The sequence below is a fragment of the Gouania willdenowi genome, chromosome 12, assembly GCF_900634775.1.
Source record: "Gouania willdenowi chromosome 12, fGouWil2.1, whole genome shotgun sequence".
In the NCBI taxonomy this organism is placed as follows: Eukaryota; Metazoa; Chordata; class Actinopteri; order Blenniiformes; family Gobiesocidae; genus Gouania; species Gouania willdenowi.
In genome coordinates, this window is record NC_041055.1 from 31,899,083 (window position 1) to 31,916,558 (window position 17,476).

At 38.5% G+C, this 17,476-nt stretch overlaps 1 protein-coding gene across 3 annotated transcripts; it reads left to right on the forward strand.

Moving 5' to 3' along the window:
• The first annotated feature begins 565 nt into the window (after positions 1 to 565).
• Positions 566 to 15,950, forward strand: mapkap1 (MAPK associated protein 1). 3 transcript variants are annotated; one of them, XM_028462426.1, is made up of 13 exons: positions 566 to 710; positions 2,779 to 3,201; positions 6,927 to 6,965; positions 9,586 to 9,675; positions 10,177 to 10,325; positions 11,147 to 11,319; positions 11,403 to 11,579; positions 11,800 to 11,903; positions 13,603 to 13,710; positions 13,936 to 14,076; positions 14,236 to 14,373; positions 15,504 to 15,601; positions 15,668 to 15,950. In XM_028462426.1, the coding sequence occupies exons 2-13, from the start codon at positions 2,919 to 2,921 to the stop codon at positions 15,788 to 15,790; spliced, it is 1,623 nt and encodes a 540-aa protein (XP_028318227.1). In that variant the 5' UTR covers positions 566 to 710; positions 2,779 to 2,918; the 3' UTR covers positions 15,791 to 15,950. The 3 variants fall into 3 exon arrangements, with proteins under 3 accessions (XP_028318227.1, XP_028318226.1, XP_028318228.1); XM_028462425.1 differs by having other exon boundaries at positions 11,800 to 11,909; positions 15,668 to 15,949; XM_028462427.1 differs by lacking the exon at positions 6,927 to 6,965 and having other exon boundaries at positions 11,800 to 11,909; positions 15,668 to 15,947.
• The last annotated feature ends 1,526 nt before the right edge of the window (positions 15,951 to 17,476 follow it).

Sequence of the window (17,476 nt, forward strand, 5' to 3'; positions counted from 1 at the left end):
TACTTTTCCTAGTTTTTGTTTTCACTGACAGAAATGGACTTCAATTAAATCCATTTATCATTTTTTTAATATATTTTATCTTATTTGATCTTATCTCCTATCCTGTATTGTTTAGTCGACTATATTTGTAACAGATTTAGACAAGTAAAATCCATAATGTAATTTAAATGACTAAAAATAGACAAAACTACATTGAATTTTTGACTAAAACTACATTGAATTTTAGTCAAAAGATTATGTCTACAACTAAATCAAAATTTTCTGCCAAAATTAACAATGGAGACGAGAATTGGTTAGTAAGACGATGTATTAGTGCTACATTAAAATAAAAATAAATCTGAGAATATGAGATTAAAGTCATAATATTTCGAGAAAAAAGTTGTAATTTTATTTGATTAAAGTCGTAATATTTTGAGAATAGAGTCTTAATTTTTTTTGAGAATAGAGTCGTAATTTTACGAGATTATGCTATTTTTTTCGTGCCCTTCATGGCTGTAATACACTTGCCCTGTAGGTGGCAGCACTGCACTATAGGTGGTTTACAGCCAACATTTAAAGTAAAAGATGAAGAAGAAGGAAAAAGAAAGAAACAGAAGAGGAAAGAAGAAGAAGAAGAAGAAGAGAAAGAGAAAGAGGAACAAGAACAACAACAACAGAACAACAACAGAAGCAGGAAGTCTTTATGACGGTCCGCTCTACATTTACAATAGGTAACAGTAACAACAAAATGCACAGATTAAAACACATAAATAGGAGGTGATCGCTATGTATTCTGTGTGTTTATGAGCAGGTGTAACAGGGCGGGATGATGTAGTTTAACATCCAGGATTCAGATCAGCTTTTAGGATGTAAATGCTTTACAACGACTCTAATGTTTGCATACTTGCATATTTAATGCACATATCTGTCAGTAACTGATCCGGTTAGCTTTACTGTGTGTGTACGAGCTAACTGATTACAGTGTTTATGCGCACACTCACGGTTTTAATCCAGTTATAACAAGCTTATGACACCTGTAATGTTTATAAGGCTGTAGTTAGCATTGTAGAGCACAGTTTGTTAGTTAGGACTAAGCATGCTATCTGCATGTGGATGTGGCGTGCCTTCTTGTATTATTAAATACAGTTAGATCCACATATCCAGCTAGCAGCTACAGAGCTAGCATTAGCATTAGCCCGTTCTGTTGTGTAGTGAAACAGTCACAGGGTGAGGACAGGTTGACATTGTCAACACGTGTGTGTCCCTACCATAAATAAGTCAGTGATGATTTCTATTCTGACATCACGTCATCACCCTGATAGGATGGAGTCATGTCCTTTTTGGATAGAACTCATAAGTTAGCACAGATAAATAGAGAGGAAACCTATTAACAAATTCCATCATGCATGTACTAAGGGTGTACGGGGAAAAGATCGATTCGGCGATATATAATGCAATATTTCACACGGCGATTATTGTATTAATCTAAAAAAAAAAAAAAATGTCCAAATTGATTTTTTAATCATGTTTTTCAATGGAAAAGCCATTCATCATATGCATAGCACATAAACGCCCAGTCACTCTGTGTCAGTGAATGCACCATCACACCTTGTTAAACTACCTCACTCCTTAATGCATTTTAGCTGGAAGTTGATTGCAATTTATTTTCATAAAATATTAGGGTGACCACTGACCATATATCCAGTTTTACCCAGACATGTCCTCTTTTCACGTCTTGTCTGGACCATCCGGCCGGATTTTAAAAACTCATAAAAATGTCTGGGTTTCTCAGGGACCCTGAATGAACGCATCTCGGGAACGTGTTATTTTGAAAGACCGTAACTAATATATTTACATAATATCGATCTGAGAAATTCCAGCAGTTTCTGAAAGCTAAGGAGTTGCTCTTTACAGCCATGTCATTACGGTAACGTAACGCACACATGACGGAATCCATAAAGATGCCGGTTTGTTTTTTCAAAAAGTTAAATTTCTAGATAAACAAATGTTGTTCTGCTTTTCTGTAACTAGTCTTTAGATGTGTACATCATTTTTTATGCTTTCAAACCTTCTGGACAATAACAACTTATTTATCTACTATATTGTATTTTGCCGTTGCAAGGTAGATTCAAGAAAACGTTGAGTACTTTTTGAGTATGCCGAGGTTAGCCCAAGTGTCCTCTTTATTGGAAGTCAAAATATGGTCATAAATCATAAAACGTACCGGGTACTTTTATAGATGCTTGCTGTATTTAAGAACTTAACAGAATCAGAATCTGTTGTAGAAGCAAAAGTTAAACTTTTTTGAAAAATGTAATTTGACACTTACATAATCATACCACTTGTTTTTGATATTGGTGCTTGAATTACTGTTAGTTACCATTTACTTGTTCTCACAAGTTTAAAAACAATGGAATTAATTGTATTTTATACAGTTTTGTACTTTTAAAGGTGAAATTTGCAATTACTGATATCACGATGTATATCATATTGTTTAGAATCGGGATATATATATAGTATAGTATAGTATCATCAGATTCATAGCATAGCAATGCACACCCCTATCATGTACACACTACACTTTTACAAACCTCTGACGTCTTTCAAACACAATTGTTATGTATTATACATGATGTTGTTTTGTTCAGTTCTGAACCAAATTTGTCAAAGTTTTGTAAAGACACAATTTGTTTCGTTGAAGTATGAAATGATCACAGTGTGCAACAGTTCCTACTTTGTGTTTTTGTCCTTGTAGCCACTTTGTATCATTATAATTACAATGTAGTCTTTCTCTAACAGCTTCTGCTACCAGTCACTGTCAATGTGAAGGAAGGACCTTCTCTCAACAGGATGTGGACGTGTCATCAGCTGCTGCGTCGATGAAGACTTCGACTCTTAGAGCGGGAAACAAACCCTACACATTCTAAAAGCTATAGAACATGGCTTTCCTGGATAATCCTGCCATTATTTTGGCTCACATCAGACAGTCTCACGTAACCAGTGATGATACTGGGATGTGTGAGATGGTCCTGATAGACCAGGACGTGGATCTGGAGAAGTGTCAGCTAACCCGTGTGCCAGGCTTCAGCTGCTCGTCCACTATTCCAGACTCTTTAAACGAAGGAGGAAATAACGGACTAGATAATCATCCATGCGAGCTTTCCCAGTCCATGGACATCACCTCCAGCTGGGACTTTGGGATCCGCCGGCGCTCTAACACAGGTAAGTTATGTTCTACTCACAGCATCATCAATAGGGGTGTAACGATTCTTTTTTAGCAACGATTCATTCCATTCTTGATTTGTGGTTGATATTGATATCGATTCATGGATGATATTGGTAAATTTAGAACGATTTGATCTGAAACAATTCAGTAACTTTTTATTCAAAATAATAATAATGTAACCAGTGTGAGTGAAATAAATTCCTGATTTTTGGACAGTACAGGGGAGCTTTCATAGATTCCTGTTGTGTCTTGTAAGGGAATCGTCTATAAATTATTAATGGACATAAACAAATAAACAACATTTACTGGCAAATGTATTCACATTTTATTTAAATAAAGTTCAACCAACACTTCAGTTTTCAATTAAAATACATATTAGTTAAGGCTGCATGATGATGGCCAAAATGATAATCATGATTATTTTAATCAATATTGTAATCACGATTATTTATCATATTAGGGAAAAATCTGTGTTTTTATTGCACTACTTTTAAACAAACGATACGTGCAAAATTAAGCTTTAAAATGGAATTATAATAAAAAAGAAATTAACCCAAGAATTTAAAATGTACCAAATGCTAACTAAATAAATACACTATAACAGAGTGCAGTGCCCGTATTTTAAATGTAAATAATGTGGATCGGGTTAATTTAATCGTGGCAACCAAAATCGTGATCATGATTAAAATTTGATTGACTGTGCAGCTCTAATATTTGGTTAACTTGACTCATCTGGTTGTTAAAAATACAATATTAATATAAAGTATATATATAAAGTGCATTCAGCATCTGTTAAGGTTAAATGAGCAGTGGTTGAACCTGATTCTTTTCATTTTAACATGACGGTGAGCCTGAGACTTTCTGCAGCACCAATGCTAACAAGCTAACGCTACATGTCAGTACGGCCTTGTGGTGGACGGTCGACCCAGTGGGCGACTTCTTCAGAATATCTCAATCTGTGATAAAGACACTAACGTCTCTATTATTAAAAGAGCTTTTAAAACACATCTATATAAAGTCTGTCATGCTTAAATCTAATGTGTTATTTTCTTGTATTGATCCAACCAATTGATTACCTTTAAAACAATTTTAGATTGATTAATCTCAATAGGAGGGCCAACTAGCAGAGATCGATGTAGTTAAATTGTAGGAATATAAATGGATTCACTGATCTAATGGATGAATCGTTACACCCTTAGTCATTATTGAGCATATAATGGGATTCTTCAGCTTCTGTGACTAACCCGGGACGTTGATTTAATACGGCGGGACTCCAATTCAATGTTATAAAGATTAGATAAAAGTGTTGTTGTTGTTTTCTATAATTGCAATGGGGGGGTGGGGGGGGTGGGGGGGGGGGGGGGGGGGGGGGGGGGCAGGATGACAATATAAAGATGTTTATTCTTAATTTGCTTTACAAATCATTTTGTTTGTGTGTGAAATAATGGATGCTAAATCTCCTGCGTGCTTATAAACTTTGGAGGCTTTATTTCCTCCTCTTTTGCTAAGATTTGCAGCACAAATCAGTGCATGTGCACATGCGCTTCACTCTGCTCTATTCAAATGAGCATTATTTTGTTCAAAAACACTGAGAATGTAGGAGAAAGTGAGTGCGAGAAAGCAGCAAATTAATTAAAGATGACATGGTGCATGTTCTCCCTCTCTTTCTGAGCAGATAAACAATGAAAACACTCATTTATTTTAGTCACTAGTATAAATTTGCTCATTTATGTCAAAAACAACAGTGGTTCTCAACCTTTTCAGCCCTACGACCCCCAAAATAAAAGGTTCCAGAGAGCGAGGACCCCCACTGTAGCTGAAGGTGGTTGAATACAGACATGTGGAGCCAGGACCATCTATAAGGGGGATTAAAGGGGAGAGATTTTTGGGGTCCATCCATAAAGTCAGTAAAATGATGGTCCATTGTTCTATGAATCTGTGATAACCACATTTATTTATTCATCTGAATAATATCCACTGTTATCCAGGAAATAAAATGGGTTCAATGTGACCAAAACATGTTGGAAAAAGTGGTGAAATGGGATTTTAAAAACCACAGAAATTGGTTAAAAGTTGCAAATTAGAGTGGACAAAAACAGAGAGAAAAAGTGGTAAAAAGGGTTCAACTTCAAAGTGTCAATGTTGGCTTAAATTGGCAAAAATAAGCATGAAATATGGTGAAATAAGGCTAAAAGTGACAATAATGGGTCAACTTATGTGACATTAGGTGGAAAAGTGGTGGAAAGGGTTTATAAGTGCTGAAAATGTCTTGAAAGCAGAACAATGTGCAGAAAAGGAGAAAAGGTGTTGAAATGTGACGTAGAAGTGTCAGAAATGGGAGTAATATAGCATACATTTATTAAAAGTAGCAAAAATATGGCAAGAAAAAGTGACGAAAATAGGTTAAAATATGGCAAGTTTGGTGTCGTTGCAGAAAAACGTTAACCTGGGAAGATCCAGATTAATGTGTAGCCCCTCCCTCTAACTCCAGTTCTCCGCATCAATCTGGGTCTGTGTCTGGAGGATCCTTTCAGAACCAGGGAGGGAGATGAACAGAATGCTTGAAGCTGATTGGGCGAAGTGCCTGTCCACCATGATTTGTTTTAGCCAAACACACAGTAACAAATGTTGATGTCGTCATCGGCATGCGCCGCAGAGACGCTGCTACAACAACAACAAGGCTCCGCTTTGCCGTTTTTACCGTCCAGAAATGCACAAAGCGCCTCTCGCTGTTGCTCTTTCAAAAATGAAATGCTGGATTCTTCTAAAACTGAGTTTATAACAGCTCCACACGTTCATCCTCCTGCGTTAACATCTTTCTATTTTGATTTGGAGCTATGCTAATAGCGGTAGCCCAGCTAGTTCCTCTCCCCGCAACTGAACATGTGCCACGTTTGCTTCGGCGCTTCTGCCTTTGTCACACCCGGATATCCCGCCCTAAACCACAACACTGCCTCATGATTGGTTAGAACCATTTCGGTTCGTTTTCAAAAACAACACAAGATGGATTCCGGTGTTTGTGAACACCAGGAGAATCCATATTGCAGGCAAGGTTAGAAAAAGGGTAAAAATATGCAAAAATGGGCTCAAATTGTTCAGGAAATATTCTTAGTTTCTTGAAGGCATCTGGCGACCCCCACCAACTGTGTCGCGACCCCAAATGCAGTCCTGACCCCAAGGTTGAGAACCCCTGGGATACAAAATAAAGATCAATAAAAGCCTTTTTTGATTTGCAATAAAGCCTCTTCTAAGCAGAGGTTGAGACGGAGTGAATGTGGAGGAAGCTCTAATGATTAGCACATCGATCAAGAAAGTTAATTTTGTCTCCTTAATTGTATTATACTTAGGTGTCATCACAGAAATGTAACATCACATTCAATGAAAATGTCTCACTAAGCTTGGGAATCAAAAGTTGAACATGTGATTGTTGCTTGTGTGTTATTATGCTTGGCTCTAAAGCCTGTGTGGGTCCCCATTGCTGCGTGTTTTCAATCTAATTAAAATATGTGCTTTCAGGGTTTGTTTGGAGAGTAATGATGAGTGTTACATGTTACTGCCTGGTGACGGAGGAAGTCCAAAGGTAGACGATGGGTCTCCTTTTGGCTTCCTTTCGTTCTGCACTGTGCTATGCACAGTGCTTGGTGGGCTTCTTCTTGGTTGTGGGTGAAAACTTTCAGAGTTGTAAGTGAACACTGACGGACGTGACGGCTGTTTTCATCAGGGCTTCAACTGGATAGCAGTGAGAAACCTGGGGCTGCTGGTAAGACCAGAGGAATCCACCAATTATTGTGTGATGAATGACTTCTGTGTGGTGTTTGTAGAACCGTGCACACATTAGTGACGGCTTTGTAACGTGATGCATGTGTAGAGATTTGATCCAACACACAGCGTGTGCGCATTGGAAACTTAAAGTCCTTGTAAAGCAAATTCATCCATTTTCTTCTAAACACATGAAATAAATAATAAATGTATTCCTTAAAACAAGTTTAAAGCCATTTAACCATTTAGAATGTAACTGTGGAGCTAGGCTTCATAAACTGTGTTTCAAATGTCTGTGTTCAGGATCAATGGGCGGATCAGAAATCATAGCCGCTTTACGTAATGGAGCCATTAGCATAAACCCGACCCTGCTGCTGAAGCACACCAAACTTCCGCGGTCTCCAGTGGGCACAATTCAGCCCCTAGCCAAAAACATTTTCCATGAAATGAGCATGATTGTGTGTTTCACCTCGAGCGGGCGCAGTTCTGACTCTACCCGGGAGAGATGCACATATTCAGACTCGGCAGACCTTACCGCTGACACGTTTGGCCTGATCCGAGCACTTTTGGAAAACCAATGGGAGAAGCACTATTGACGATGGAGCAGCTTTCACACTGCTCTCTCTCATAGACACAGTACACAGATTGGTCGTGGTTGGGCGTGGTTCCAGTGCCTCTAACTGACACGCCCCCAGCGTTTCAGAGCAGAGAGAAGAGCTTGTTTTTCCATGATTTTGAGACCTAATTGTATATACTTTGGTATATAACATTTTTCTCAGTGATCAATGACACATGTTTCTGTGGTGTGACAAACTCATAACACATTTATTTCTGCTTTACACAGACTTTAAGAGATGCTCGAAATTAAAATTCTTGGCCGAAACTAAAAACTAAAGATGAGAAAACCAAAACACAGAAAGAAATGATCATGCCAATTATAAGTCATGATGACGTTCAGAGGATCTCTGTGAAACGTGCACTGTCAAACTCTAGAGCTGAATTTATGCGTCTGATGGGTAGTTTAGAATATTTGAAGCTACGTCAGGTGTCGACACACAGGCCTGCACGGAGCCACAGTGTCGACGTGACACAGAAACATACATCTAACCTGAGAGTGAACTTATCATTGTTTTCACTCCGTGTTCCGTCTCAACCTCTGCTTAGGAGAGGCTTTAGTGCTCAGATTTACTAAAATACGGCCACACCGCGGACACGTTGGCTCATACAGGCACGGTGTTTGTTTTGGTCATCACATACTGTTTTGCCTGGGTTGTTTTGGTGAATAAAAGTGTTTTGGCCAACAAATTTCAGTGGCCGAATTCTCGGTGCATCGCATAGTACTTACGAACAAACATATTGTTGATAGATATCAATATTCAGGTACAGACTGATTATGTTGGGGATGCTCACTGAGTTACTAGGTTTGTGCATTGCCATAAATCTGATGATACAATTCACAATTTACACGTCACGATACCATATATGCCGATACAAAAAAATACTATATACATTGCGATATGTCGCAATATCAATAATTGCAAATTTCACCTTTAGAAGTACAAAATGGTATGAAACACATTTTTTTTTGTGTGAACAAGTAAATGGTAACAAACTGTAATTCAAGTACAAATATTAAAAACAAGTGGTATGTTTATCAGACTGTCAAATTAGATTTTTCAAAAACTCTAGCTTCTATAACAGATTCTGATTCGGTAAGTTCTTAAATTCTTTTTTTTAATATGATAATGACTACATACATCTATAAAAGTGTCCAGTATGTTTTATGAAAATAAAGTGCAATCAACTTCAAGCTAAAAGTCATTGAGGAGTGGTAGTTTAACAAGGTCTGATGGTGCGTTCACTGACATCTAGTGATCAGGAGTTTACGTGCTATGCATATGTTAGCAAAAGTGTTTTTTTTGTAAGTTTTTTTTTTTAAAATCGATTTGGACATTTTTTGGATCGATATGATAATTGCGCGGTGAAATACATCCTCAGAGTTACTGGTTTTAAGTATGAATGAAATGTATTTTATTGAGGACAGGTGGTCCTGGTAGGTCCCAATGTGATCTGTAACAAGTCATTCCACAACACACAATAATCTGACTTCAGGAAGAACCAATCTGTAGCCACTGCTCTTACTGTCCTGTTTCCTTCCTAACCAGTGTTTCCAGTGGCCTCTAGTTATTCCAACACGTTACCAGTCCAGCTGTGCTCGTGCCTGAGTGTGACAGGGAAATGTAGCCGTCTGTGTTTTATGTGCAGTACATGATGAAGCCTCGGTCTTCTGTGTATAAACTGTATACCTGTGGTCAAGGGCTTTCCTGTGCTTCCTGTACTCCTGCTCCACTCTGTTTCTGAATGATGTCACAGTAACGTTTCTGTAGTACGCTGCATATTGTTATATTTCCATCCATTTGACACTGCTGTCCTCTATGATGTGTACCTGAGGATTACTGTGCACACACTCCCCCCCCCCCCCCCCTCCACCTCCCCATCAATAGTGGTTAACCCAGTGTTAAAGCCTGGCAACAACACATTGTACTGTGGAGGGATAATATCATATCCACTCTACGTTTCATTTCTAGGGGCGTCTGACCAACGTTTCATTTTCATTTCAGCACAAAGACTGGAACGACTGCGAAAGGAGCGACAGAATCAAATCAAGTGTAAGAACATCCAGTGGAAGGAGAGGTCGTCCTCACAGTCAGGTACAGGTGCTCAGTATTTATATCAAACGCTGAAGCATAAGCACATTTACAGCAGAACTGATCATTGTTAACTGATTGTGTTGCTTAGTAAAACTGGGGTTTAAAATTAAATTAAAAATCATTTAAAAGTCATTCCCCTTTTCCGGCGCTTTTATTGCATGATTACAGTCATTCTTATGTTAAACAGTTGAAAAAACTATAAATTCTTTAAAAATTCTTCAATTTTCCTTAGATTCTTACATAATATATTCCTTAATTAAATAGAAATTGGTCACAAAATCTAGAAAATTTAAAGTTCAGATCCTCTGAACTAAAATGAGTTTGACACCCCTGCGAAAGTTATCAGAATGAACTTTAATGATCCCAGGAGAAAAAATTAAACGTATGACCTTTGAGATGCAGAAAAAACAGTTAATTCCTGGAAACTTTCTCTCTGTTCATGCAAATAGGGGAAGCTCTTTCTTCTGATAGTTGTGTGACGTGATGATTTCTTCTGTCCAGCTGAAGATTTGGGCTCCATGTTTGAAAAACGGGACTTTAAAGACAGACCGCGAACCAGTGGAACTAAATCCACCCTCTCACTGCGACTGGAACAGTGTCCACAGCAGCTCAACAATCCCTTCAACGAGTATTCGAAGTTTGATGGAAAGGTAAGTTTGTGTTTTACTCACAAATATCATCCCTTAGATTTAAGAATGTTTACATCACCTAAATACACTCTAGAATAATGAATATTAGACATGTTACAGTATTTATTTCACCTATTTTATCCATTAAAACAGACAACTGGTGGCCCGGGGGCCACATGTGGCCCTTGGTCTAATTTAGTGTAAAGTCTAAAATAAATGCACTAAATGACAGGAAAATACACAAAACAGCAAATACACAAAATAACTAGAAATACACATACAATGGCAGAAAAGTACATGAAAAGATTACAAAAATATACAAAATGACTCCAAAAACACATAGAATGAATACAAAAATACACAAAATGAGATAAAATATACAAAGTGGCAATAAAATACACTAAAGGATTACAAAAATTTTCAAAATACTCCAAAAACACACAGAATTAATATAAAATTATACAAATGAGAGAAAAAGATGCAAAATGTTGACAAAAACACACAAAATGACAATAAAAACCTGTATGGTTAAAGAAAAATATTTTAAATTACTTCTAAAATACACAAAGTATCACAAAAATGTACAAAATTAGAGAAAAAGATACAAAGGGACAAACATAAAAGGAAAACATGCATAAACACTGTTTGTTTCTGTACGAATGCTCTGATTGGTGAGTGTTGATAATGTGGCCCTTGAACCAAACAATCTAATTTTTGTGGCCCTGCTGTGATAAACATGGCCCGTATCTGCATTAAAATGTCTTTTTTAAAATTCACAGGGTGTGAAATACTTAACTTTGTAACATCTCTAATATCTTCTGTTGTTATCTTTACCTTTTTAGGGACACATCGGGACGACGGCTACAAAGAAAATTGACGTCTACCTTTCAATGCAAATGGCTCAAGAGAAAATCCACCCAATGACGGTGGTGACCATCGCCAACGCCCGCGTCTACGACCTCATTGGACTGATCTGCTGGCAGTACACCAGTGAGGGACGAGAACCTAAACTCAAGTAAGGCGGAGCCTATTGTGAGGTTGTAATAAGGCGGAGCCTATTGTGACCCTGCGTAACCCTTTGATGGTTTTTATCTGCAGTGAGAATGTGAACGCGTACTGTCTCCACATCGCTGAGGACGACGGTGAGGTGGACACAGACTTCCCTCCACTGGACTGTAACGAACCCATCCACAAGTTTGGTTTCAGCACTTTGGCCTTGGTGGAGAAATACTCGTCACCTGGACTCACCTCCAGACAGTCCCTGTTTGTCAGAATGTGAGTCACATGTTCACCTGTTTACTTCCTGTTTGTATTGGTTCAACACAAAAAAAAACTCAATAGTCGCTCTAGTACAAAAAAGGCCTTTTCCCCTCACTTTAGCTTCAATAATAAATACAGATATGTCAGATTTGGTTTAACCCCATATCACTTAGCAGGAAACAGGAAACACTGAGGTGTGTTCGTTAACAATCTCTACCTTTTTTCTTTTTCTTAGAAATGCTGCTCATGGTTTCTCTCTCATCCCTGTGGACAGTCTGAAGGTAACTATGAAAGATATTCTCCAGAAGGCGCTGAAGAAGAGGAAAGGCTCACAAAAAGGTGCAGGTAATAATCCTTTGTTTCCGTGTAATGTAAGCTAGTGAGCGATGTCATTGTTGTAGTCTTTATTGTTCTTTCAGAGGTTCTTTAACTGCAGCCAAGCTCACGTATTTCACCTTCCTGAGAAAGTGGAACTGTTACCTGTAAATCCTGTATGATTTTATCTCATTACCTCAGTAATAAAAAGTAGACTGTGCCTTTAAACGAAAGCTACGTATGTTGCTGTGGTTCCATTAATAATTTCTGCGGGATTGACACCGTCTCACAGATGCTCAGCTCAAGTATAAAACCAACAATGTCACATGTGACATGAGGACCCGGTGAGTCTATAACATCCGGTTTAGTCTGAGGAACTGTCTCTTGAATCTACTCGTGAAAACACAAGGATTCCAAATGACGTCGTCCAGGATTCATAGAACGTTGTTAAACACGTAACTTTGGTTCTATTTCATCCTTCCTGATGCCAGAGGCGGTACTTCAAGAACTGGATGACCCGTACCAACAAGGTCATGAGGATTCTCCCAAGCACCAACCTATTGTGTAGATACAGATGAATCTTAGGCGAAAACCTCACCTAGGGGATGTGTGACATCAACTTGTGAGTTCCAATTGCGATGCCCTCCACACACAGGGTGACGGGAAGAGATATTCTGCCACATACACCTTCAGTGTGGAGGTGGAACGCCCCTATCCAGAAGAGATTGGAGGAAGCTGATAAATATTGGCACCAAGCAGCATACGGGTCCTCGTTCTTATCAGAACACCAGAAGTGACCGATAAATGAAATTGTAATCTTGTAATTGTACCACCGGGATCAAGGGAAGGGCTACAAAGGCAAAAGAGCCCCAGTTGGCCAGGTTTGCGAACCTTGCACGGGTGTTGTTCCACCTCTGCCAGCCTGGCTGTTCTCAGAGTCCTGGACAGTTCATGTAGGGGTCCTCCAAGAGGTCAGACATAGGGGCATAGATCATAGAGAGGGCACAGACTGGCTGAACAGCAGTCACTAATTAACAGGGCAGCCATTGATACACTGATCAAGTAGCATCAACGCAGGGAGAGGGGAGCCAAAACGCTACCGTCACATATGGAGGCGTATACAACGTTAACAAGCAATAGGGAGAGGAAAGTGAAAAAGTTACCTTCACCTTAGGCTAAAAAAAACAGTAACCAAAGGAGCACCAACACAGAGAGAAGAGCAAGACACTACCGTCACTTCTATTTAACGTTAAACATCAACAGAGAGGAAAACGCTATCGTCACCTCAGGTTAAATATATCATTTACAAGATCATAACTGACAGAGGAAAAACTGCCATTACCTGTAACTGTAACAACCAGCTGCTCTTGAAGATCAACCTACCAAGTGTGGCCAAACGGCAGGGCGTAGAAAAGCCGCCACAGCTCTCGGAGGGCGGACAAACTGCCCAAAGTTCCAATGCCAATAGTCGTAGAGCTACTATTGAGCTAACAAGCTAACTTCAGGTCTCTTTGTCAAGCAAAGTCACTAAAGTCCTCTCGAACCCAACCTGCTACAGCTAGAAGATTCAGGAGACAGTGCCTCGGACTAAACCGGATGTTATGGACTTACCGGGTCCTCCGTGTCACACGTGACGTTGTTGGTGTTAGAATCGAGGGTGTCACTCAGAGCTTGAAACACCCCCTCTGAACAGAACTGTGTTCTTGTCTACATTGTCCTACAGGGCCGATGTATCGACTGGAAAAACAGACGGAGCCGAACGTTGCGATAGACTTGGACTCGACGCTAGAAAGTCAGAACACGCTGGAGTTCTGCCTGGTCAGAGAGAACAGTAAGTTATCAGTTTGATTGGCTCTAGTCATGGAACCACACCCACTGCTGAGCCCTGAAGACCACGATGATGATGATGATGATGGTGTACTTTATTTTGGAGGTGGTGTTAGATATTTGACCCAACATCCTGTTGGTGTCGTTAAAAAAGATAAATAAATACATTTAAAAAGTTAAACTCAGGAGTAGATGATGAAGATGGAGAACAATGTTTTTCTCCGTCCAGGTTCCAGGGGGGAGGAGAGCTCTGAGGAAGACCCCCCCATCGACATCACCACCGTCCAAGACATGTTGAGCAGTCACCATTACAAGTCCTTTAAGATTAGCATGATCCACAAGCTGCGGTTCACCACCGATGTTCAGCTCGGTACATTTTTCTTTTTCCTTTTAAAACCACTGTAATGATGTGTTAGTGAATTTTTACCGACTGGACCAGGCTCCAGGTTTTCTTCAGATCAAGTCTACTGTATTATTTGTTGTGTTTTAGTCCTAAGCTGATGTTCAGTGACTAAACGTGTGTGTGCAGCCGTCTCTGGGGAGAAGGTAGAGATTGACCCAGTGACCAATCAGAAGGCCAGCACCAAGTTCTGGATCCGACAGAAGCCGATCTCCATCGACTCAGATCATCTGTGTGCCTGTGACCTGGTAGAGGAAAGAAGCCCCAGTGAGTGATTGTCGTGTGCTTTATAGCAGGGGTTCTCAACCTTGGGATCAGGACCCCATTTGGGTTTGTGAGACACTGAGAGAATCTAAGAATATTGAATTGAACAATTTGAGCCCATTTTTGCTTCATTTAACCATTTTTTTGCAACTACACCAAACTTCTAATATTTTAACCTGTTTTCATCACTTATTCTTGCCATATGTTTGCACCTTTTAATGCATTTTTGCTACATTACTCCCATTTCTGACACTTCTACATCACATTTCAATGCATTTTTTCCACTTTCCAGACATACTAATGTCACATATGTTGACCCATTATTGTCACTTTTAACCTTTTTTTCACCATATTTTATGCTTATTTTTTACAATTTAACCAAGCCGACTATTTGTCAGTTTAAACTATTTGTTCCTACTAAATGTTCCAATATTGACACTTTAAATTAGCGCTGCACAATTAATTACATTTTTATCGTGATCACGATTTTGGTTGCAATGATTAAACTAACCTGATCGCCGGCAATATTTACATTTAAAATAGGCCTCTGCATTCTGTAATAGTGTATTTATTTAGTTAGCCTTTGATTCATTTTAAATTCTTAGGTTAATTTTTTTTTAATTATTATTTTTATTTATAATTCCATTTTAAAGCTTCATTTTGCACTGTAAACTGTACATATTGTTTGTTTAAAGGTAGTGCAGTAAAAACACAGATTTATTTCCTAATATGACAAATAATTGTGATTATAATCGTGATTACAAAATTGATCAAAATGATCGTGATTATCATTTTGACCATAATCGTGCAGCCTTACTTTAAACCCTTTTCACATGTTTTTATCCACTCCAATTTGCAACTTTTAACCAATTTCTGTGATTTTTAAAATCCCATTTCACCACCTTTTCCACCATTTTTAATCACTTTGATACCATTTTATTTGTGATTAAAACAAGGATTTCCATCTTTAAGATGACTATAATAATAATAATAATACTAAATGTTCCTGGATAACAGTGGATATTATTCAGATGAATAAATAAATGTGGTTATCACAGATTCATAGAACAATGGATCATCATTTTGCTGACTTTATGGACGTGTGACGTTAATGTACTTCCCGTGTCTCACAGGTCACGCCATCTTCAAAGTCACCTATCTCAGTAACCATGACTACAAGGCTCTGTACTTTGAGTCAGATGCTGCTACGGTCAATGAGATCGTGCTGAAGGTAAGAGGTGACCTCATCAGTAGAAGCTGTTTAACGTCCTCTAACATCCCTGTGGTTTGTTTTCAGGTGAACTACATCCTGGAGTCTCGTGCCAGCTCCTCCAGAGCCGATTACTTTGCTCAGAAACAACGTAAACTGAGCCGCAGAACCAGCTTCAGCTTCCAGAAGGAGAAGAAAAGTGGTCCGTAGAGATTCCCACGGACCACAGACTGAACACAGACAGTGTTACTGTCACTTTAAGCTTCATCCTGGATCCTTAGTTTCTGTTTAAATACTAAATTCTTACTGTTGTCGAACACGTTCTGAAGAATGTGTAACATATGCAGTGTACGATTGTTTTCTATACAGCGAAATAAACGATGTACAGAAAGTCTTTGTCTTAAAACCTGCTGGAATCTGATCAAAGAATGATCGTCAGCATTTTTGCTCTCCATCCACTAGGAGGCAGTGTTCAGAGGGCTTTCCACATTAACCTTAGACTCTTGTTGGTCTTCAGATGTTTATCCTAAAGCAGGGATTTTCAAACTTGGAGTTGGGGTTTTCTGAAACTAACCAAACTGTCCATATTTTAACATATTTTCATCACTTTTTCTTGCCATATTTTTGCCATATTTTAGCTAATTTTTCATTATTTTTTACCCTTGTTCTGCAACTACACCAAATTTGTCATATTTTAACTTATTTTCATCACTTTTTCTTGCCATATTTTTGCTCCTTTTAATGTACTTTTGCTACATTTCTCCCATTTCTGACACTTCTACATCACATTTCAATGACTTTTCTGCACATTTTTTCCACTTTCAAGACATTTTCAACACTTATAAACCCTTTCCACCACTTTTACACCTAATGTTACATATGTTGACCCATTAGTGTCATTTTTAACCTCTTTTCACCAGTTTTCATGATTATTTTTGCTCATTATTTGCCAGTTAAAACTAATTCTTCCATTTTCTAAATTACATTACCCCAACACCTCCCCTACTTTTTAAGCCAATATTGACACTTTGAAGACTTTTTTTTTTTTTTACCACTTTTTTTACTACTTTTTCTTTGCAACATTCAACCAATTTCTGTGGGTTTTAAAATCCCATTTCACCACCTTTTTCACTATTTTTGGTCACTTTCTATTTCTGATTAAAACACGGACTTACATTACATAGAATGATTATGGCACTTATAAACCCTTTTCCACCTAATGTCACATATGTAGACTCATTGTCACTTTTAACCTCTTTTCACCAGATTTCATGATTATTTTTTGCTAATTGAACCACATTGTTCATTTGTCACAACCATAATTTACCAGTTTAAAAACAGGCAGGACTGCAGCCCTCCAGGCTCGCTTTCTGCAGAAAAAGTTCTGGAGCATTTCCTAATGTACACACACACACAGTCTAACACTGTCCAGCTGTCCAATCACATTCAGCTGCTTCTCAAACTGAAGCTTAACACTTTTCAAATCTGTCAAAGCTCAAATCTGATTGGCTGGAGTTCAATCCTTTACATACCAACAGAAAAAATGTCTCAAATCATCTCGTTTTTCTTTCACTTCAACGTTTCTGCCTCCAGTTTGTTTTCATCCACACTATAACATCCCTCTGAGAGCTCAAAACTGATTGGCTGATCAAACCATGACACTTGGAGTCCCAAAGGAAACAGTAATAGTTTCTGGATACAAATATCAACCAATCAGATCCAATGGTTTTCATTCAGTGTAATCTTCTCGTCTCAATGATCACAAAAAACAAATTTGGTGAAGAAACAAGTGTTTTTCCATCACTTCTGACCACATTAAGCCTCCTGTGTCTGAGGAGGATGTAGAGCACTCACTCTTCTTTGTTTGCATCCTTTTACTCACGCGACCTTAATTCA

What these genes read in the sequence shown, in the direction of transcription:
- mapkap1 (XM_028462425.1), top strand. Translation starts at nt 2,919, where the DNA reads ATGGCTTTCCTGGATAATCCTGCCATTATTTTGGCTCACATCAGACAG. An exon ending in CCGCCGGCGCTCTAACACAG is followed by an intron (nt 3,202 to 6,926) that starts GTAAGTTATGTT and finishes TGTTTTCATCAG; the next exon opens with GGCTTCAACTGGATAGCAGT. An exon ending in TCAATGAGATCGTGCTGAAG is followed by an intron (nt 15,602 to 15,667) that starts GTAAGAGGTGAC and finishes GTTTGTTTTCAG; the next exon opens with GTGAACTACATCCTGGAGTC.